The 22165-nt window shown below is 48.0% G+C and overlaps 6 protein-coding genes across 6 annotated transcripts; 2 read left to right on the top strand and 4 right to left on the bottom strand.

The window, feature by feature from the left end:
- Positions 1-87: 87 nt before the first annotated feature.
- Positions 88-1508, bottom strand: TREMEDRAFT_66490 (uncharacterized protein; the record flags this gene model as incomplete). The annotated part of the gene is made up of 3 exons (XM_007008536.1): positions 88-168; positions 455-1246; positions 1320-1508. The coding sequence occupies 3 exons, from the start codon at positions 1506-1508 to the stop codon at positions 88-90; spliced, it is 1062 nt and encodes a 353-aa protein (XP_007008598.1).
- A 3090-nt stretch (positions 1509-4598) lies between these two features.
- Positions 4599-6106, top strand: TREMEDRAFT_66489 (uncharacterized protein; the record flags this gene model as incomplete). The annotated part of the gene is made up of 6 exons (XM_007008535.1): positions 4599-4613; positions 4676-5183; positions 5225-5343; positions 5388-5523; positions 5566-5651; positions 5696-6106. The coding sequence occupies 6 exons, from the start codon at positions 4599-4601 to the stop codon at positions 6104-6106; spliced, it is 1275 nt and encodes a 424-aa protein (XP_007008597.1).
- A 3671-nt stretch (positions 6107-9777) lies between these two features.
- TREMEDRAFT_66487 (uncharacterized protein) lies at positions 9778-12281 on the bottom strand (the record flags this gene model as incomplete). Its single annotated transcript, XM_007008534.1, has 4 exons — positions 9778-10376; positions 10587-11289; positions 11642-12058; positions 12153-12281. The coding sequence occupies 4 exons, from the start codon at positions 12279-12281 to the stop codon at positions 9778-9780; spliced, it is 1848 nt and encodes a 615-aa protein (XP_007008596.1).
- Positions 12282-14454: 2173 nt separating this feature from the next.
- TREMEDRAFT_66486 (uncharacterized protein) lies at positions 14455-15771 on the bottom strand (the record flags this gene model as incomplete). Its single annotated transcript, XM_007008533.1, has 2 exons — positions 14455-14832; positions 15202-15771. 2 exons carry the CDS (start codon positions 15769-15771, stop codon positions 14455-14457), a joined length of 948 nt encoding a protein of 315 aa, XP_007008595.1.
- Positions 15772-16061: 290 nt separating this feature from the next.
- TREMEDRAFT_66485 (uncharacterized protein) lies at positions 16062-18106 on the bottom strand (the record flags this gene model as incomplete). Its single annotated transcript, XM_007008532.1, has 4 exons — positions 16062-16396; positions 16436-16623; positions 16985-17946; positions 17996-18106. The coding sequence occupies 4 exons, from the start codon at positions 18104-18106 to the stop codon at positions 16062-16064; spliced, it is 1596 nt and encodes a 531-aa protein (XP_007008594.1).
- Positions 18107-18534: 428 nt separating this feature from the next.
- Positions 18535-20703, top strand: TREMEDRAFT_66484 (uncharacterized protein; the record flags this gene model as incomplete). The annotated part of the gene is made up of 7 exons (XM_007008531.1): positions 18535-18554; positions 18677-18962; positions 19005-19110; positions 19321-19406; positions 19452-19617; positions 19664-20286; positions 20479-20703. The coding sequence occupies 7 exons, from the start codon at positions 18535-18537 to the stop codon at positions 20701-20703; spliced, it is 1512 nt and encodes a 503-aa protein (XP_007008593.1).
- Positions 20704-22165: the final 1462 nt, after the last annotated feature.

The raw sequence follows: 22165 nt of genomic DNA, 5'->3' as shown, positions 1-22165 counted from the left end.
CTATTTTCAACACTTTAGTTTTTTTCCCACTCCTGGGGAATGTTCAACCCAGGCACTCCTTTGGGGGGGCGCCCTTATTCAAGTCCTCTATTCTGGAACAGGGGGCACCAAGGGCGGAATCAACCCCCTCTCGGCAGGTTTGGGAGGGAACCAATCCGGTTTTCGGAGCTGAGTATCACAAGGGATTTGGACGACCCCAGGTGATTATTAGCTTCGAATTAGGTAAGTCAGATCAAAAATAATTTCCCCAGACTTTTGGAGGTTGGAAGGAAGTTTACCCAACCTCTCCAAGCCGCCAGAAGGGAGGGTGGGAGGGGGGAAGGCAGATCAGCCGAGATTCTCCGGACAGATTGAGGGGAGGGTGGGAGGGGGGAGCAGATCAAACAAGATGTGAAAGCATAAGGGAGGCAGGAATGAGGGGAGAATCGATCGGGACGAGACGAGACTGACTCACCAAGATGTCGCCAGATTTGTCCAGGTGGGGTGTCGGTGGGATGGGATGACAGGCTGACGACGAAAGTGAACGTTTGCGTTTCCGTTTGAGGTTGACGTTGACCGTGTGCGGTGGGGAGCACGGGTCGGGCGTGGTGGGATGGCAAGGATCGAGAGGATTGGGAACGGATATGGCATTCAGGTGGTAGGGTAAATGTTCATGCTCATGACTTGGTACGGTGGGAGACCGAGTGCTGGGGGATGTAGAGGCGAGGGCGGGTGCGGGAGGAGGAGCAGGCGGAGAAGCAGGAGGAGGAGAAGCGGGAGGAGCATGAGCAGGATGAGCAGGAGGATCAGGAGGCGGAAAAAGAGGTGCAGGCGGAGGAGGAGCAGGAGCAGGAGGCAGAGGAGGAACAGAAGCAGAAGCGGGATGCGCAGGAGCAAGCTCACACACCACTCGTCCCCTCAATCTGTCCCGCCAGACCTCCCCCACAATCTCGATCCATTCCTCCTTGTCATGATCCAAGTGACTGCACTTGCGTTTCCCCCCCCAGCAGAAGACGCAGGCGACGGACCCGCGTGGCTTTCCCAGATCGACTCGTCGGTGTTCCGAGGGGGAGCCGTGGGGTGGGAACGAAGGCGGCAAGTCGGTCGAGTGGACAGGGAGAGAACGATGTGGTTGAGGGGGGACGTTGCGACTGGAGAGAAGCATCAAGTCGACGTAACATTCGCCAGGATGTTTCAGCTTGCAATAACTGCACTGCAAGTCGATAGGCAGGGGGAGGAACCTGGTTGGGTGGGATAGACATTGAGCCTGAGAGATGTCAGCTTGACCTTTACGATCACGATCTGGGTGTCGGAGTGGAGTGGAGTGGGTAGATGCTTACACGTCTGAACCTGATGCTCTTCTTACGCATGTCCATGATCAGCTGAGGTAGATCGGGTACGGGAGGGTGGTGATGGCGAGCGTCCAGGTCGAGCAACGTCATGGCTGCTTCTTTGTCCTTTTCCTCATCGCCGTCGTCGTCGTCGTCGTCGTCGTCGTCGTCGTCGCCGTCGCGCTCGTCATGAATCATGTTCCAAACGCTGCTCGTTGGGTAGGATTGGATCCTAAGTATGTTGGACGAGGCAAGTGATGTCGCGATAAACCACTAGGTAAACCGGCGCCAAACGAATCCGCCGATAGATGGGTAGCTCATTGATCTAGACATGGTCATCCCATCGTGAACTGTCATCCAAGGGAATAAACCCCGGCCAATCAGCAACACGGCTCCTTGTCCACACCAATAAAGGTGGGACATTTGGAGATGGTAGACATGACAAGCCATTGAGGAGTAGACATGTCAGTCAATGTACCCACCCGTGTGCCGTCGTCCAAAGGAATAAACCCCGGCCAATCAGCAACACGGCTCCTTGTCCACACCAATAAAGGTGGGACATTTGGAGAGGGTAGATGATCTGGTCGAGGGAAAGAAATGGAGTGGATGGATGGATGGACGGAATAGATCAACTCACGATGAGAGACAAAACAATGTAGAACCACCAAGTTAGCCGAGGTTCGTCGACCGTCGGTCTATTGGAAACAAGTTATTTGACGGCCGTGACACCAGAGTAAGAAAACATACATGAAAGAACCACGGAAATGTATGCTGACAAAGTTAGAGTATAAGAAGACGTATTGATATCAGCTATGAGCAAACTTCTTTGCAGAGATGCTTACCCAGGATGGATGGATGGATGGTAGGGTTGGGAGGGGGGGGGGGGGTTCGGAAGTGAAGCTGAAAGTGTCTGCAATGTGGCAGAACTGCAGGTTTTGCCCGTGTGTTTGCGTTTATTTCATCCCCTCACTTTACTTTTTGATTCCAGGCACATTCGCAGAATTTCTCCCCGTAAGACAAACCACGTGGCGAGCGGCGACCCCCGCACTTGAAGCGAAGTGAGCGGTCTGGCTCATCTTGGAATCCAATCCCCCTATCTTTGTCCGTTCCCCATTCCTTGTCCTCGATCTTGTGTCGGTGTGCGTCAGATGATCGCAACTGACATCACAGATGCTCGCCCCATCCCGTCTCTTCTACTCACCCCATCCCATCTCTTCGACGGCTGGCCCCAATCCGACGGCGTTCCGACCTCATGCTGTCGGGGCGCTTTTCAAATCGTCACGATCTCTCCCGCCTTCTGCGTTGTCCCATCGTAACAGTGAGTCACGAGCAACTCAACCCCGTCGCCAACCTGGAGCCGTGAACTGACGATCAGACTCGCTCGACATACGTGGCCTCGATCACATCCATTTTCTCTGCTTCCTCGTGCCATACATCATTGATAACATGCAGCAATTTGTCTCACGGGTTTCATTCAGCGCTGTCGCCTGTTTCCGCCGCTTCCGCCATGGTCTGTCGCAGACCTGATCATTCCCCCGTCCGTCGCCTCGTGTCTCACCGTCTGCCCCCTTTTTCTTTTTCTTTATTCGCTTTCCATCTCTCAGCCTCTCGCTTCACTCCCCTTTCGTCGCTTGTTGCGGGCGTCAGCTCGCAAATGTTATGGAGGTGAACACGGAATCAATTTGCTAGCACCCGTGGATAGAGATTTCTAGCAGCTGATTGGTCCCCGTCTCCACGCAAATCCTGTAACTTCTTTCTGTTTATAATAAATTTCATTTTACCTTCCTATGATTTCTTGCTTTTCTTGCTTTGGGCATTTGCAGCATGTCATTCCATTGTTATCTTAAACCAAAAAACAAATGTCAAGCTCCATCAGATATTACCTTTGACGAGTCACACTTCCGAAAGGCTGGATCAGGGAGAAATTGTGAAAAGTTCTGGAAAAGCTGCTGCTTTTGTCGTAGGAAACCTCCTATTCTACTCAATACCCCTTCCTCTCAACATCGCCTCCTCACCTGCAATGTGTGTCAAAGTGTCTGTCTGTAACGGTACTGGAAACACGACGACTAAGTCGCAGGTTGGGTCGAACTCGATGGATGTCTCGTGGAAATCTAGGGGTTCTGGTGCTAATGAATCGTGTCTCCTCTGCAATCGATGTAGCCAAAGAATGATATTGAAGAATCAGCAAAGTTGGTACTTTGCTGATTGTACTATATACTGTCTACAGGTATCCGTCTCCTCGTCTTCTTCCTGCTGCAAGCGTCTACGTACATACTCGGACAGGTGAAAAACCGCTTTGAGCAAACCCAGTGGGGAAAATCTCGAAAGGGGAAAACCCGTCCCTACCTACTGCAGCACTGCCTCAAACTCCCGCTTTCCTCCATCCTAATCCGTCGAACTCGATAGAGTTCTCTCGATTCGTTGTTACCCCGTAACAAGTTTCCCCCCCTGTCTCAAGGATCCTCGCCGAGGATCCTGAATCCTGTATCCAAGTGATTCACATGGATTGTTCTGAGACACCTTTGGTGCGCCCTGACGTCACACCTGCGCTAGTGTGACGGTTGCCATGAAACCCGTCACCCGCACGGACCTCCAATGTGATCGAGGAATTACTGACCAAGTTACTGTCACAAAGTGACAAGACAGTTTGATAGTGATAGTGTTAGGATGGGTTGGGTATTTAACCAGCGACCGGCGGTATGCAGTAACCGCCGGTTAATAGGCCTTTTAGCACAGTGGTTTAGACCGCTGCCTCTGAAGGGCACTGTTATATCGTCCCAATGCTGGTTAGTTGGTCTCGTGACAGATTAACCGGCGGTTACGGGTAGGATCCTGGGTTTGACTCCCAGGGTGGGCTGGGTCAAATTCAGTCCCTACTTGGAAAACCTCCCTCTCGGAGAAAGTTTTCGGCCTATCGTACCCTTCCCTGTTGGGGCCCCAGATGGGGCTGAAAGGGAAGGCATAATGTCACGAAGTGACAAGACAGTTTGATAGTGATAGTGTTAGGATGGGTTGGGTATTTAACCAGCGACCGGCGGTATGCAGTAACCGCCGGTTAATAGGCCTTTTAGCACAGTGGTTTAGACCGCTGCCTCTGAAGGGCACTGTTATATCGTCCCAATGCTGGTTAGTTGGTCTCGTGACAGTTACCTCCCGTCCCCTCTCTCTTCTTTCCTCCTCATTCTCTCTTTACCTCTTGTCTGTCGTTCTTTTTACTTATCTATCATTATCCATCCATATCTTACTCATATCTTAGAGCATCCTTCCAATTCTGACCTGTCTGTGAGCATGGCTAAGCGTACTGTAAGCAATTCCTTTCGAATTCGATGTATATCCTCCTATTTCTCGCTGGCTGACGAGATTAGTTGTCTCCTTCCACCTCCTCCCGTCAAACTCGAGCTTCCACCCAGGCAATCCTACCTGACGTCGACCCCGAACTTCTCATGCGTCAAACGAAAAGAATGAGAATTACTTCCCAAATTCCTGGTACTACCCAGACTTCCATGGTTGACGCTTCTCGAAGGGCTCTCGACACCATTAAGGATCGATATCAATCCGGTCCTTCTCGCGATCAACAATCGTCCCATCTTGATGACCAGGTCATCGAGCAATATTTCGACTTCGAAGGGGGTGCTGGGCCATCTGCCACTGGTGAGAACCTATCTCCCGCCAAATCCGTCGAATCCGAACACGGCACCGTCGTCGAGAATCAAAATTCTCCCGGTAAGCAACCCACCGGTCCTCCTTCTGAGGCTTCCGACGAGCTTGTGGAGGTTCCCGAGGAGCTTGGTGACATCTTTCACGCCCCTCGCAAGGTTCCCGTCAATGATGAATTGGTTAAGTTGCTCGAGGATCGAAAAGACTCCGAGATCGGTGAGAATTCCACCGAGTTCTGTTTGTTTCTGACTTGTTAGCTACCCTTTGGTCCAACCTGACCTTCTCCTCTGTTCGTCTCGCGTTGAAGAACGAAGCTCTGGATCGTTTCCGCGAAACCAACGCCATCAGGCCCACTGTAAAGTGGTTTAGGAATGCTGTAAGCCTCGAATTCTCTCGAATTTCATCGAATCTAATCATTAGCTCGATCGTTTGGCCCAAGGTTGGCGCCTCCGCAACAAAAATGGTGCTGTTGTTCGGCTAGAGGGTGAGCTCTGTACCGATTGTCAACGTCGTCTCGATGGTGGTGAAGACTTTCGCGTTGGTTGTATTGGCCCTCGTAAGTTCTTGTTGCAACTCGTTCGATGTTGATGCAATTCAGTCGGTGGTGTGTGCGGTGAATGTTCTGCTAAGGGTACTTCAAAATGTTCGGTGAAAACCAACAATCCCGAGTCCAAATTTCGTGGGGTACCTATCTATTTCCTTCGAACTTGGTCGATGTTGATGTATAGGGTATTGCCGTGGGAGCAAGAACGGTCACTTCCAAGGTTACCTTTGTCCTGGAGCACGAACTTTGTGCGGCCTCGGTCCGTTATCGATCCCTTCCTGCCCATGATCAACCCGCCTGTCTGACCCAACTTTCGGGTTACATCCATCTCTTTACCTCCCTTCTCCTTCCTCTCCCCTCTCAACATCTGGACCTTTACAAGTCTCTCCATCTTATTTCTGCCAACTACGCTCCTCCTACCGTCGATGAAACTCTGGATGATCTCACTTCTACTGGTGATCCTACAGGATTGAGTTCCTCTCAGCCAATCGCTGGTCCCTCCTCTTCTCCCCATACTCCTCTCCCTCGCAATGTCATTCGTATTCCCGCTTCGGCCCGTCGTCCCCGAGCCAATTCTACCACCTCCAACTTTTAGTGTGTTTATATCTCTCTATTTGTAGCTATATTTCCTGTGTATGCATTCATTTCTGACCCAGTTTTGTTGATCTTGATCGAATTCTCACTTTCTTCTGGGGTCCCTCTTCCTCTTTTCCAAAAATTCACCAAAAACGGCCAACTCGTCTACATTTTCTCGTGGTTCCCAGTCATAGGCCGCATTTCCTGTGTATCCTAACCATTTTACCTTGAATTCTTCTTTCCCTCGTCGAATTCTGCTATCCACAATTGCTTCCACATGGAATTCCTCCTGGCCATTTATTACTACGGGTGGTGGGGGTTGTATCTGTCGACCTGGTATCATGTCCTTAGGATATGGTTCCAACAGCGTGGCATTGAAGACATTGTGTACTTTCATTGATGGAGGTAGATCCAATTCGAAAGCATTTTTCCCAACTTTCCTCATGATCTTGAAGGGGCCAATGTATTTTGCTTCTAATTTTCGACTGGGTCGTTCCGTCGTAAGATACTTCGTACTCAGTAGTACCTGTTCTCCCTTTCTGAATTCTTCTGGTATGGTCTTGTGTCTCCTGTTGTAGTACTCTGCACTAATCTCATTAGCCATCCTGACCTGTTCTTGGACAGTCACATGTAATTCTCCCATATCTCTCCATTTCTTCTCCAACTTGTTTGACTTCGATCAAATGTCGTGCGAATGGATGTCGTAGTGTGGCACATAGCCGTAACAGGCTTCAAAGGGACACAGACCGTGGCTACTATGCGGCGAACAGTTATAAGCGAACTCAGCAATTGGTAGAAGTTGATCCCAATTGTCCATGTTGTAGTTTACATACATTCCGAGCAGGATTTCCATCTGTTGATTTACTCGCTCAGTCTGTCCATCTGTTTGAGGGTGATACGCAGTCGAATATAAGTTCTTTATTCCCAAGAACTGACATATTTCCTTCCAAATTTCAGCTGTAAACTGAGTTCCCCTATCTGATACAATTGTTCGAGGTACTCCATGTTTTGAAAAGATCTCCTTGATGTAGATGTCGGCCACTTTGTTCGCTGTTAGTCCAGTTGTACATGGAATGAATCTAGCCATCTTGGTTAGTCGATCGACTATCACTAGTATCGCGTCGAACTCGGTCGATTTTGGTAGGGGTCCCACCATATCCATAGAGATATCTGTCCAGGGGAGTGTGGGTACTGGTAAAGAGACTAGATGTCCATACGGCTGATGTCGATGAGTCTTATGTCGGTTACAGATCTCGCATCCTTTTACGTATTTCGCAATATATTCGTCCAAATGTGGCCAGTAATAGTCCTCTTTGACCATGGTGATAGTTTTGTCTCTTCCTGGATGACCTACTAGTATCGAATCGTGTCTTGCTTTCATTACTTCCAATCTTGCCTGTCCCTCTGGTATGACTACTCTGTTTCTATACAAGAGTAATCCGCTCTGTGTCCATGATACTCTTGGTGTCTCGCTGCTAGCCTGTGTCTTCTGTGTGTCCTGTGTGTTCTGTGTGCTCTGTGTCCGTGTCATCTGTAGTCCTAGTTGTCGTATGTTTGCTATGTCTTCTGAGTCTTTCAGTCCGTTCTTGATGAGTCCGAATAATGAGTCTTCCCGGATTGCTCCTCTTACTATGTGTCTTGGTCCTTTGTGTTCTGAGTCCATTGAATTTGATCCGATTTGTTCGTGTGTCGGGCGCAATTGTAGCCAGTTACCTTTGTTTAGGTCTGGGTCCTTGCTACTCCCCCTTCCCGGGTGATAATCTCCTCGTCTAGTTAGAGCATCTGCTCCCCCATTTTTGCTACCTGGTCGATAAGTGATCTCTATGTTGAAATCTCCTAATATTTCCAACCACCTCATCTGTCTTCGATTTAGTTGTCGTTTGCTTTGGAAGTATTCTAGGTTCTTGTGATCTGTAATGACTTTTATAACATCACTACTGTTTGCCAAATAGGGTCTCCAGGCTACCAAGTAGTCCGCAATGGCTAGTAATTCCTTCTCTCCTACCGTGTAGTTTAGTTCACAGGGTGTCATAGCTCAAGACCAATATGCAACTGGGTGAAGTTCGGTGGTCCCCTTTATTGATGGGTGAGGGGATCTTTGAGACGCTATCGCACCTATTGCACAGTCGGATCCATCGGTTTCGATCCAAGTTGGTCGGGTTCTATCAAAATGTCGAAGTACTGGTGCTGTGGTGAATGTTTTCTTTAGATCGTCGAAAGCCTTTTGGCATTCTTGTGTCCAGTTCCAAGCTTGATCTTTCCTGGTCAATCGTGTGAGAGGTCCCACAATATGCGAAAACCCCTTGATAAACCTCCGATAGAAATTCGCAAATCCCAAGAACACTTGAGTATCCCGGACTGTCATGGGTTCTCCCCATTCTAGAATAGCTTTCACCTTTTCTTGATCCATTTCGATCCGTTCGTGTCCTATTACATACCCCAGGAACTTTACTTCATTTGAACTCCATTCGCATTTCCTCGGACTGACGACCAAATCGTTTTCAAGTAGTCGATCTAACACCTTTTGGACGATTATCTGATGGTTTTCGATCGTGTCGGAGTATACCGTGATATCGTCGATATAAACTACTACCCCTTCGTCAAGTAGATCGTGAAACATGTCTTGTAGAAAGTTCTGAAAGGTGGCTGGTGCACTACACAACCCATCCCTTAGGACTGTGCTCTCGAAACTGCCGTATCTTGTTCGTAAGGCAGCTTTATGTTCATCTCCTTCCTTTATTCTGACTAGCTGGTAAGCCCCTTTCAAATCGAGTTTAGTGAAGATCCTTCCTAATTGAAGTCGATCGAGTAGTGTCGAGATGAGTGGCATTGGGTATGAATCCTTAACGGTTACCTTGTTAAGCGCCCGATAATCCGTTACCACTCGATAGGGAATCACTCCTTTTTTTGGAACCAGGAATACAGGAGATCCATAAGGTGATTTACTTCTTCGTAGATGGCCGCTGGCCAAACCATCGTTGATCCACTGCTTTAGGAATGCATCCCCATGTTCATCCAGTTGGTAGATTGGTCCTGGTTTTAGCTCTGCTCCGGGGGTCAATTCGATCTCGTGATCACATTCTCTTCTTGGTGGTAGTTTTCTGGCTCGTTCCACCTTGAATAGTTCCAGGTATTGGTGCCATTGTGTCGGTATGACTTGTCGTAACTCTTCTTCGCTCATCTCATCTTCTCCTTTTTCCAATGCTGTTCCCCTTATCAATCCTTCCTCCAACCTCGGATACTTCCAACCGTTATCTTGTCCGATTCCGTCGAATTCGATCAATCCCTTTCCACAATCGATCCTTGCCCTAAACTGTTTCAAGAAATCCAATCCCACCAGTACCTCGGGGCCTTCGTATGCCATCACATCCAATCGAGTCGCAATCTTGAGTCCTTCTCCTAAATCCAATTCAGCTTCTACATACTCGGTCACTAACGTCGCGGTTGTTCCATCGAGGAACCTGATCTTTTGTGGTTCCTGATATTGTCTCTTTGGGAATAAATGGTATAATGGACAGGCCGGCTGTACATATCTTCCGGTAGCTCCGGTATCAATTAACATTCCAAATCGTAGGGTATCTTCTTCTGTCTTTATTTTTATGTATATTATAGCCGAGTCATTACTGAGATCTATTGGTAGTTGAATTTTGTGCGATTCTGTTAGATCCTGGCCGCAAGTGGTCACATCACTTAGGCCAGGTATTCGTTTCCCTCTTCTTCAAAGGTCACCGCCATTCCTCGAACTAATGGCCCTTTGGATCCGGTTGGGATCGAGTTCGATCCACTAGGAATTGGTGAGCTATGCGGGTTTGGGGATCCCCTAATGTTGTTCCTCGTATTTCCTCCATTTGGACAGTTGTTGGCGTAATGTTCTGGACTCCTACATTTGAGACAACATCGGTTCTCCCTTCTCCAAGTCATTTCGTTCTCGCTGAGACGTCCTCCGTCCTCTGTCCAAGTGACCGGAGGGTCGTTTGGTAGACCGTAATTCATCATCCCTGGTTTTCCACCGGGCAAGGGTCCTCTACCAGTCGATTGTGAGTGGCGTTCTGCCGTGTTGGGCGGACTAGGATCCAATCGCATCGAATTCGATCGAGGGGGAAGCCAGGTCATCTCATTTTTGCGTCTAGCAGCCCATCGATTCGCTGCAATCATCGTTTCAGCCATCCGTTGGTTCTCCTCAGTCCCTATCACATGCTGTTTGAAATAGATCCAGTCCGATTTGGTTCGAGGGTCGGTGTTATTTACCACTACCACCTTCAGTAGCTCTTCCTTCAGGCCCTGTATGGCTGAGGCGATTTTCATTGCATCTGGTACCTTTCCAAGGTGTGTGGACCAAAGTTCAAAGTTGGCAAAATACTCGGCGGCCGTATCAGTCTGTCTTAACTCTTGCAATTTCCTCATAGCCGTACCTGCCATGTTACTATCTCCAAATTGAGTTCGTAAATGCTGAATGAATTTGTCGTAGCTCTCTAGCCATTCGGTCGAATTCCATATACTTGGATTGGTTATGGCCGGGGTTAGAAGCATTTGAGGGGTGCCTCGAAGATACCCGTACATGAACAGGATCTTTCTGCGATCGGTGGCGTACTCGGCCCCTTTGAATTCGAAGTTCATGTGGCATGCTGCAAGGAAGTTGTCCAATTCTCCTCGTTCTCCACTGAAGGTAGGTGGATCCGCACACCTGGTTCTTCCTGTTCGTTCGTTGTTGGTAAGTTTTGGCTCCAAATACGGCTTGTTTTCTTCGATTTTGATCGAACTTGCCCCTTTCGATGTGAGTAGCTGTTGGTTCTGTCGGTCAGCTTTCATCGTAGCCAGTTCTTCCCTTAATGCATTTTGTTCCTTTTGTTGCATCGTCATAATGGCTAACAATTGTGACAACTGCTGCAATAATTCATTCAGCGGATCTGGGGTAGTGGTGGTAGAAGTGAGATCATGTGAAATGGTACTTCTCGAAGAACTTGTTGGTATTTCTTCCTCTGGGACCCGCCCTTGTTCCAACTCCTCTTTTTCTGGTATCATTTTCCGCGCTTTCCCTCTGGTGAGCATACAGTACTCTCCGATTCGACCCAAGGTGCGTAAGGCTGATTCTTCAACTTGTAACGGTACTGGAAACACGACGACTAAGTCGCAGGTTGGGTCGAACTCGATGGATGTCTCGTGGAAGTCTAGGGGCTCTGGTGCTAATGAATCGTGTCTCCTCTGCAATCGATGTAGCCAAAGAATGATATTGAAGAATCAGCAAAGTTGGTACTTTGCTGATTGTACTATATACTGTCTACAGGTATCCGTGTCCTCCTCTCAGTTCCTACTGCAAGCGTCTATGTACATACTCGGACAGGTGAAAAACCGCTTTTGAGCAAACCCAGTGGGGAAATCTCGAAAAGGGAAAACCCGTCCCTACCTACTGCAGCACTGCCTCCAACTCCCGCCGTTCTCCTTCCTAATCCGTCGAACTCGATGGAGTTCTCTCGATTCGTTGTTACTCCGTAACACCTTTTCTCTCATCCTGATAATCCTCCTCTTGGGCCTGATTGAACCCATCGTCACTGACATGACTGAAACCCCTTGGACGATGGACATTGACATGTTGAAAAGTCACTTGATCCAGTTTGTTTCTCACCTTGTCCATTTTCCTCTCGCCCGTGACCTCCTCTTTCTCGATGGGATGGTTTCTCTTCCCATCTTGGTTCATGATCGAACCTTTCTCGCTGCCGAAAATGTTATTTGCAACCTCGCTCATCTCTTCTTCCTCCCTGACTTTTCCCCTGATCTCGCTCATCTCTCCTTTCCTCCCCACGTTTTCCCTCATCTCTCTCGTCTCTTTTTTCCCATCCACATTGTCTCGAATATCTTTCGCTCTGCCCTTCAACCTGGAAATACTCTTTATCCCTTGAGTCTTCCACCTATCGTCAAGACCAAAACCACCTCTATTAACAATTTCCTCAGTCACACGTCCGTTCCCACCAACCTGATCAAGTCTCCTTTCCAAAGACGTGTTGATTCCCTTTTCGAAACCACCTCGCGAGGTCAAGCATGACGATTTATCATCGTTAGACACAGACTTGAAAGATTCTGAAGTCAAAAGTCGACTTGGTACTGGACATAGAATGATCATCGAGTTTGTATGCAGACCCGTCAGTGGACATGAAATGCTCATCGAGTTGTTTGGATGAAATACCGGCAGTGGACATGGGACGGATATCGAGTTGCGATGAAAGCCCTTCAGTGACGTGATATCAAGGTGAAAGCTTATCGATCGGGACCGATGATACCGATACGTTTTCATTCAACCTAGGAAAAGATTCCTCAGAATCAGAATCGGATGATTCATGTCGATCGAATGTCAAGTGCGACTGGAAATCAAGGTCTAGTCGAAAATCAGTCCAAGTCGAGCAATCATTCGAAGAACCGTACAAAGACGAAAGATTGGGATCTTCAAGTTGGGGACACTTGGACCTGAGGTATTCGACGTCATCTTGATCAACTTGTTGTCCATTCTCCTTGACGCCATCGTCTTTTCCTTTCACCGTGTCTATCATTCTAGGAATGTCCCGAGCTCCGGTATACCGCTCCTCTGTACTGTTCTTTTCAGGAATAATCCCAGATGTGCTCATCTTTCCAGAAACCCCGACTCCCTTGGGATCTTGGGGGATGAAACTTTCGGAATCTTGCGCGATGAATGTTTCGGAATCTTGGGTGACTCGAAAGATGTTCTTGCCCTTTTTCCCGGAAAGAAAAGCGTTCGGGTTGTTGAGAAGGTACCGAACGATCCGGTAAGAAGATGTTTGGTTTGGGAGGATTGCGATATGAGTTGGGGTCAAAGATGTTCACTCTCACTTTTATTTCTATATCCAACTTGTTATTCCCTCGTTCTTTCTCCGTACTGACAGGTTTCGATATACTCGTCCTATGGAAAGGTTGAAAAACGTTTGGTTTTACCTTTTCGTCATTGACCGACAGAGATACATCCTTACTGATCGCTTCCCTATCCGATCGTTTCACCGATCCCGAGTGAACCTCTTTCTCTCATAAGACGATTTCGAATTTGTTCGTAAGGGAAAGATGACATACTTGAAACTTTCAACCTTTGAGCCTTGCCCATGATCAATCCCTGAAACCTTTTCTTCCTGTCTTAGGAAAGAAGGAATATCTGATAATCTCCCACGTTCCATAAGGGTTTTTTTATTTTGGTCAACCGTTTTCAGGATCTCTTCTCTCTTGGATCTGCTCATGACGATTTCATTTTTCTCGAATGTATTGATGCTTCTCATTGAGGTGCTTTCCCGCGGATGGGTAATATCATTTTCTTCACACCAGAACCCCTCACTTCCGGCCACAACCACTCGATTGGTTCCTCTACTTCCGACTCGGGCCGTTCAATTGGCACCTTTCCTTCCCACTCACCATCACCTCTGTAGAGGTGGATGGCATATGTGCCTGTGACATAGAATCACCGTTCTCCCAAATCATACAGGTTGCATCCTCCAAAAGACACCCGACGTAGCTGATATCAATGGTCGCTGCGGAACTCGGAACTTGCTCATCCGTTCTCGGAAGTTAAACGCCCGCTTTCCATCGCCTCTCACGAGTCGATTAACCTAGTTTTCCCTCTTGGTCCGAAATATACATTCTGTTATACATTCTGCGGCTTGAAAGGTAAGGATGGGATGAGACCAACTCTCAAGCAAATGCTCCGACTCTGATACTGCAGCTGTGGAGGTGTCGACGGAATGGGAATTGGGAATTGGGAATCGGATAGGGAATTGAAATCGGAATTAGAATTGAAATTGGAATCGGGATTTTGGAAGAAAAGTAAGAGGGAAAAAGCGTTTTACACATTTTACTTGGTGTACGAGCCAGTTGACAAGTCAGGTTGATGGTCTAGTCCATGATTAGGGTCAGGAGGGACGGGTAGATCTGAAGAATGAAACATAGATATCAACAAAAACTCTTCCACCAGGGGGAAGGATGACACGTACAAAACATTACTCGTACATCAAAGCGGTTTTTGTCCTTTTGATCATTGATCATCTCCATGCATCGATGCCATTTCTCATCCCTATGCCGAAAGCTGGTATGGTAATTCCTCAAATCTCCCCGACAGCTGGAATGATAGATCAAAAGTCGAACCTTCAACCTTGTAATCATGAAGCGTTTTTTTTGGCCAATGTGCTCTCCCGAGTTCCGAATGATCGGATTGTCCTTGCTCGTTCGTCGACGATCACGTAAATGTCTATCTTGAATACCGCAAAAAAGCTCGTGGTCGTTGTGAAAAGGATACAGATACGTATAGTTTTAATTTCTATCCAGAGGGCTTTGGCATTGAAGATATGCTCTTCGGGTAGATGAATCAATCATCAATCATCATCCAGAGACGTGAGATGATCCAAAACGATTCAAACACTTGCCAACGACTTGAAGAGGTTCATCACGGACAAAACAAAGTAATTCCACCATCTGATACCATCTGTCAAGACCGATGAAAAGGAGATGATTGGTCAAGGTTGTTTGACAAGTAGAGGGATTGAAAAGTGGATGCGTAGCCGTAGCCGTAGCCGTACCGTCCACCCGAGGTGAAATGGAGGGATCGGGACAACGAGATTTCTTCACTTGCAAGAGACATTGAAAGGATTCAAAGATTGTCGGGTCGGTGAGAATGTCGTTCATCATGCATAGTTCGTATACACCTTGACCGGGGATAAACGTAAATGTTTCGGTCTTAGTGTCGGTCTTTATTTTCGTCTGATCAGTCAGGAAACGCGGGACGATTCATGAGTAATTGGATGTACAAGAGAAAAGAAAGAGATTGGACGGAGGGTACATGTGGACTTTGTAACGAGGGAAGAAGAAATGTACAAGAGCAAAACGGTTGGGTTCATGTGGGAGGTGGTGGGAATTTGTAAAAGAAAAAACAGACAAGAGACACTTGTGACATTGTTCGACCGTGTTTCAACGTAGAGGAGGTGGGTGGGACGACAGGGACAGATGAATGTAACAATGACGAGATGATATGTTTTTCCCAATCAAGAGGTTTTTTTATTTCCCGCAAGTTCAGTTTCTTCGTAGGTAAAGATATTCAAAGGACAAAAAAGAGAACGAACACAGACTCACTGGATTCATCAATTCTATATTCTCTATCGATCCCATCTTCCCGACCTTTCCCTTTCCCTTTCCATCATCATCATCATCATCATCATCATCATATCCCAAACCTAACCAATCTTCCAGACCTGACATCTCCACGTCACTCAACAGTTGGATGGATTTACGTACTCGTTCTTGTCCTCGACCATCCTGGCTGACGTCGAGGACGGACAGTCGTACACGCGATTTCGATCCAGTGACGGTGAACATTGTCCAAAATGGATTGATTGAACCTTCTTCCCTGACGTCCATCATACCCACAAAGAGAGATGCCGATCGATCGTGTGGAAGAATGGTGGAAGACTCTGCGGGAGATACAAAGACATCGGGCTGAAGAGTGGTCCAAGAGGGAGATACAGATGTGGGATACAAAGATCTAGGTCGGACGAGCGAAGGACCCAAAACGAACGGTATGATCCTCACGTTACTTGTCGTAATGGAAGATGAGAGAAGATCAAGGAACAGATTCATAAGAGGTGGTCTGATAGATGAAGATAAAGAGAATGAACGTTTTTTAGGGAAAATCTCATTTAACATGGTCCATTCTAGTAAAGAATCCAAATGAGAAGAAAGAGATGGAGGGAGAGTCTTGAGGAGACATGTGGAAGTTGTTGGAGTTGGGCATGGTTCGTCTTGAATCAAGGGGGAAATGGAAATGGAAGAGGGTCTATCATTAGGAAGTAGAGAGTTCCATTTTGGGACGAGAGGGAATATGAATTTTAAAGTTTCTAGGAAATGTCGGTCCCGGATGGGTTTACGTAGGTTGATTAGGAGATGGGAGTAGTCCTTTATGAGGGTCAGCAAAAAGTCAAAGAACGAGGTAGTGTCTACTCCTTTGGAAACGAGGATGGTGTGGACGGGGTATATTGAGGTGAGTGTAGAAAATGGTTGGGATGTGGACTTGCCATTGACACTGGAACGATCCCTGAACCCCTCCTCACCTCTCCCAGGTCACCACCACACGTTCCATGACCCTCCATCTCCCTCACTTTGCCTAAAGCAATCCTTCCTTTTCCTTTTCCTACCTCCTCCATCCTTCCCCTTGTCCTTTCTTGACCTAGCTCCCTCGTCCGACCACTGACACTCAAAGGGGTAGGAGCACGATCCAACACCGGCTCAACGGATACGAGTGTCCCACTCATCCTAGGACGAAAAGGATGATCTATCTTGGAAAAGATAGGATGACATAGGTCATACTTACATTCCAAACCTTTGAAAGAACAATGACGACATTTGAAATCTTTCAACTCTCCTCCAGATGCATGTCGTTCCTCGGTATCTTTATCATCATGTTCCTCGTTATCGGTATCATGATGAATCTCCCAGTCGATATCTGTATAGATGCATCGTTTTGATTGTCGAGCACATGACTTGCACGGGATTCGTGCTCTGACCCATTCAGCATTCTTCTCTTTTGTTTTCCTTTTTTTTAAAAAAATAGAAAGAATAGCAATTTCAAAAAGAGAAAAAATAGCAATTTCCAAAATAGAAAGGATAGCAAAAAAGAATTACAATCGTACGACAACATGTGTGGTCCGCAGGAGATGGGTCGGTCATGTGTGGGTTCAAGTACCGCCAGAAGAGAGAGAGGATGGGAAATTATCATGGCATGGGTTTTTTGGATACGTCATACCCTGTTTTGATGATGATAATAGGGGATGGGTAGATGGGTTTTTTCCACAAACGCAGCGTTTAGTCCTTTTTTCTTTACTCTCCACAATGAAACGGGGAATTGGAATTGCGAACTCACTCAAAGATGAATTCAGGAATGGAAACCACCGGACGTTTCTTCTTCTTATGTCTACCTTTAGACATTTCATCGCTAGGGTACTGGGCCAGACCGAGGGAAGCGATAATTTTAGGGTCAATCACACTGACTCTTCGAATGAAAAAAGGGACTCGTCTTATGTTTAGCGAGAGGAATTGGAGGGTGAGGATGTTGCCGGGATGGGGTGAGGGGGAGGGGGAGACGGAGACGGTATATTGGTCGGTGGTGTGTGAAGGGAACGAGTATGTCCATTTCGTTGGTTCGTGTGGGGACGAGGTGGACGTCGGGTCGGGTGTTTGGCAGAGATCGAGGGAAGCAGTGGGTGAGGGTGAGGGTGAGCGGGGTTGGAAGAGGTCGACGTGAGAGGGCGAGGGCGAGGGGTGTGGAAGAGGTGGAGCGGTGGCCGGGGCGGATGGTTCAGGTGGAGATGGTGGACATGTCGGTGGTGATGATGATGATGATGATGACGGTCTCTTCCTTTTACCTCCAACCTCTATCACCCCTGACTGTTCTCCTTCTCGTTCTCCATGACGTTGTCCGATTCCCTCACCACCACCGCCACCACCACCGCCACCACCACCAGCCGCATCTTGTTGCCCGCCCGATCTCCGTTGCACCAACATCCTGACGATACCCCACCAAACCTGAGGTGAATCCTTATATTCCTTGGATATAGAACAAGGCATTCCACCGCATAGCTTACACGCTGTGGTACCGTAAGGTCTTCCCCTCTTGACTGTGCCTATTCCGGTTCGGGCTTTGGAACATTTCTTGGCTGGTGGTGGGTCGAGAGAGTCGGACGTTTGGGGAGGAGGCAGGGGAGAGTCGCCAGTTTGAGGAGGAGGTATGTCGACGTAACATTGATAACGAGATGTGATACATGCTCGACAGGATAGCTCGAGGGGTAATAAGAGAAAGAGATCAGGTCTGGAACGACAATATTCCTAAGGGTGAGCTGTTGGATGTTGGGTGACCAACTAGAGCTAAACTCACCTCTCGTTGTTCTTTGCCGGTACGCCTGGAGGAAGAGGGCAGAGAGGGACGAGATCCTGACCTGGAGAGAGAAACGAGGGAGACGGCCGCGATTGGGTCGCGGTCGGACATTGGGTGGGTGGGTGGGTGGTGGTGGTGGTGGTGGTGGTGGTGGAGTAAGACGACGAGGAAGAAAAGGGAACAATCTACAGGGGGAAAAGTTAGCCATGTCTAGCTTGAAAGCAGAAGGATCTCCCCATCGGATAGCATCGCAGGTGTAGTCGTTTTAAGTCGGTTAACACGGTATGAGAGAGCAGGAATTCGCGTAAATGTCAGAAGAGATCAGCAAGAAGCGAGTCAAGGGGTTCGAGTACAAGGAACTCGTCACTCACCTTTTGAACATTTGTCGCTGATTCAATACAGTTGACAGCTTAAGCGGGCGTAGAGTCGTTGATCGTCGAGGGAGATTGGGGATAGAAATAGTCGACGAGTGAGTGGATCGATTAGGGGGTTTAGATGGATGGAATGACTAGTTGTATTGTCTGTCGTCAACGAAGCAAATGAGAGGAAAGGCTTACGAGTATGTTACGTAGCTTGTCGGGCCGTCACCCGGACAGAAGAAAGAGCCAAGAGGGTGGAAGTACTGAAAAGATGAGAAAGGTGCGGCATAAGAGGGAATGCGAGTTGAGACTTGAGTTTCAGCGGGGTTTGTTACGTAGCCATTCCTGGGCCAACAGAAAGGCCAACCTCTGGTCACGGGACTGAGGAGGGAAAGGGGATGGTGACGGTGACGAGGACGAGGACGAGGGGAGGGACGAGGATGGTGAGAGCAAGGTCCAAGGCTTGTCGCGTCGTTGCAGCTCGAGCTCGAGACGAACAATCTCTCTCTGCTTGGCTTGGAGCTGTTCCCACGTCGGCCGGGGGGTGGGAGGAGGAGGAGGGGGAGGTGGCGGCGGAGGTGGTGGAGGTGGCGGAGGGGACCGAGGTGGTGGGTTCATTGATGGTGACGAGTTGCCAAGATGATATGTAGAGGAGAGGTGTCGCACCCGCGTATGTAAATGCCACGTCAGGACAACTTTTACCAGGCACTGCGGAGAAAAGTTTCTACGGAACTAAATTGACCTTATCGCCGATACGTGTGTTATCTCCGATACCTTCGACACGCGCGCGCCTAACTACCAAGTTCCAAAACGGACATTTGATTTATACCAAGTAAGGTTGAGGCAAACAATCATACAATCATACATACATACAACACCTAGCACTCTAGCACACACACCCCACCCCTTGCCCCGGAATGCAGGACAACGTCGACGTCAGCACTCCGACCGAGTTTCGAGACCTAGGTCCATCCTGGCTCAGCCTTCTTGGGTGCTTGTACTCAAAGGTCCCTCGGGTGGATGACCTGGCCAGAGAGGCTATGAGAGAACATGTACGTTTAGTCTGATACTTTTGGCACGAGATGACTGACCATCAGAGTCAAGCGTTCACACCCAACACGGCGTCCATGACCACCATCGGTACTCCCGCAGCCACAGATCTCATGCTCGCTCTTAGATCGAATGACGACCCCGTCCTGCTCTCCTCTCATCTCTTACCTCTCGTCTCGAACAGATCCAAACGCCCTCGAACAGCTCTGACAGGTCAGTCATCATCCACTCACTCGTTCTGATTTGGCTCATGTGTCAGGTGATGAGGACCAGGACGAGGACCTGAACCGGTTCGACGTGTCATTTCAAGATCACACCCCTCCTCATCAAGGTAGAAACAACACCGACTCTTCTTGCGAGCATCTTCATGTTCCACAAGGACCAAGCTTCGAACTCGATCATTCATCTTTCACCTTTGCCACGGATTTCTTCCGAGAAAACACAAATGATCATGATAATCCTCTTGGATCTATTCTCGACGTTCAAACCCAGGTTGATGAGTCGTTACTCGCTCCCCCTGATGATCATCATAATGTCTACAACCTCCTTGGATCTATGCTCGACTTTCAACCCCGAGTGGAAGATGTACACCGGAACGAGATCGGTGCCGACGCCCCTGGTGTCATCTACCATGACTCACCCGACCTCACAGATCCGCTCACGCAGACGCCGACTTCCTCTCTGACTGAAATCTCTGAGAGCCCGAATGGAACCGAAAGATCATCAGCATCCGTCGTATCTAACCCTGACACTGAGACCGTGACCGTGACGAAAAGGAGACCTGGAAGAAGACAATTACCTGAACCAGAGCAGAGAAGAAGGCAGATAGTGGATCGGATCAGACGTGCAAAGGACAAGGCGTACAGGCAACGGTTGGAATCAGTGAGATCTTTTTTCTTTTCTTTTCATAAATACGTCTGTCTGCTTGACTTGTCAAACCACAACCACCACCACCACTTGTTCCCGATAAAATCCCACACATTGACTTGATTTTCATCACTCTTCCTCGTCACTCACACCACACACCTTGTTTGATTTCATCTGTCATTACATTCTCTCGCCCCTACTTGACAGAAAGAAAGGAACCAACCACCTGATCAAGATAGACTATCAAGCAAATCCGTCAAATCGTCCATCGATCCGGAAAAAGAGACGAGAGGATTGAAGAATGTCGAAATGTTTTGGATCGGTGGGACCATCCGTCCGATGCCCAAGATGATTCTCGTTAACACTTGGGCCATCGTAGTTTGCTTTGGGATCCGATCCGTCGATCTTTTCAATGACAGATTCCATGCATAAACTTCAACGAAAGCCCTTGAATGAGCGTCCGGTGTTGAGAAAGCCTTATCAGTTCTGACAGCTATGTCAACTGTCTCTATCGCCTGTCTCTTATGTCAACTGTCTCTTAACCATGTCAACTGTCTCTTACTGATTCCTCTCTCTTTCTTCTACGTCACTGTTTCGACGTGTCCTCTCAGCTAAAATCTGAGGGATCGAGTAACGTTCAATAATGACATGTCATATGTACATACATATCTCTTGCTCTCTGTACAAACCACTCGGTTTATATATCCTCACCCTCACCCAACTCTTTCCTGATCCTTTTGAACATTGCACTCTCTTTCACCGCTTCCCCCATACCCGTCCAGAATTGTCGACTAGGATCGATCGGAATGGGGCGAGGTCGAGGTTTATCATGGCCGTCGATGGTGGCGCTTGCTGTCGAGACAACCGAGTATGTCGAACTGGAACTTTGTCTAGATGAGATGGTGAGGTTTTCTATTTGGTACTAAAAAAACATTAGAAATAGAAGACAAAACACACATGCGACGACGACGACGACGACGATGATGATGATGATGATGGTTCAGGAGACCGATCAAGGAGGAAAAAAGAAGAGAAAGGTATTGAGAGAGAGAGATCAAAGGTCAAACCCACCGCTTTCAATTTTGATTTAACCAATAACAATTCTTCCTTGACAGCTTTATATCTACCTAGATAATAATCGCCTCGTCGGGTAGCTTCTTTCAAAGCAGCCTGAGATGTGACACAAGTACCTTGAGTTGGCGATGAGAGGGAGAGGGATTGAGAACGATGGTTACGTGTCATTTTCCGAACCGTACGGCCACATATGTAGCGCTCTTGCCAAAACGAGCCTGGTTGTCAAATTCAATCGTAAAGGTAAAAAGGGAAAGGGGAAGGGGAAGGGTTTGTATATGTCAATATGTCCACAGAGACGGGTCTGGCTGGAATGACTTTACACTCACTTCTCTTTTCGTGAGGGTTCAGAAATATACTGACAATTTGTCCAACCTTTGTACGAGTCACTTGAATGACTTTGCACTCACTTCTCTTTTCGCCGGGTTCCTAAAATCAAAAAATAAAATAAATAATCAGTGAATCAGTTGCGAGTGTGTGAATAGTCTACATACGTCCTGTCGGAGGAACGGTCATTTTTCAACTGCGGGCGGGGTTGATCAAACAACCACGCAGTGCAAGTTTATGATCTGATGGTGAGCGCTTACAAGATTATCAAGATAATTCATCCGTAGGCCGGCCGGCCGGCCCCGCCGAGATTGCGGTCAATCATCTCAGCTTTGGTCGCCAAGGTATCCCCCCCCCAACTTGACTGGGCGTTATTATGGATAGATCACCCGTTAAGGGGTTGGGGTTGGGGGGGGGGGGGGGGGGTTTAATGTCATGTCAGCCCGGTTGGTCCGTCGGTTCGGTACATGTTGAACAGGACTAGGTCGTTACGGTT

The sequence above is a fragment of the Tremella mesenterica genome (genome assembly GCF_000271645.1).
Source record: "Tremella mesenterica DSM 1558 unplaced genomic scaffold TREMEscaffold_24, whole genome shotgun sequence".
Taxonomy (NCBI): Eukaryota; Fungi; Basidiomycota; class Tremellomycetes; order Tremellales; family Tremellaceae; genus Tremella; species Tremella mesenterica.
This window is presented reverse-complemented; position numbering and strand designations above follow the sequence as displayed.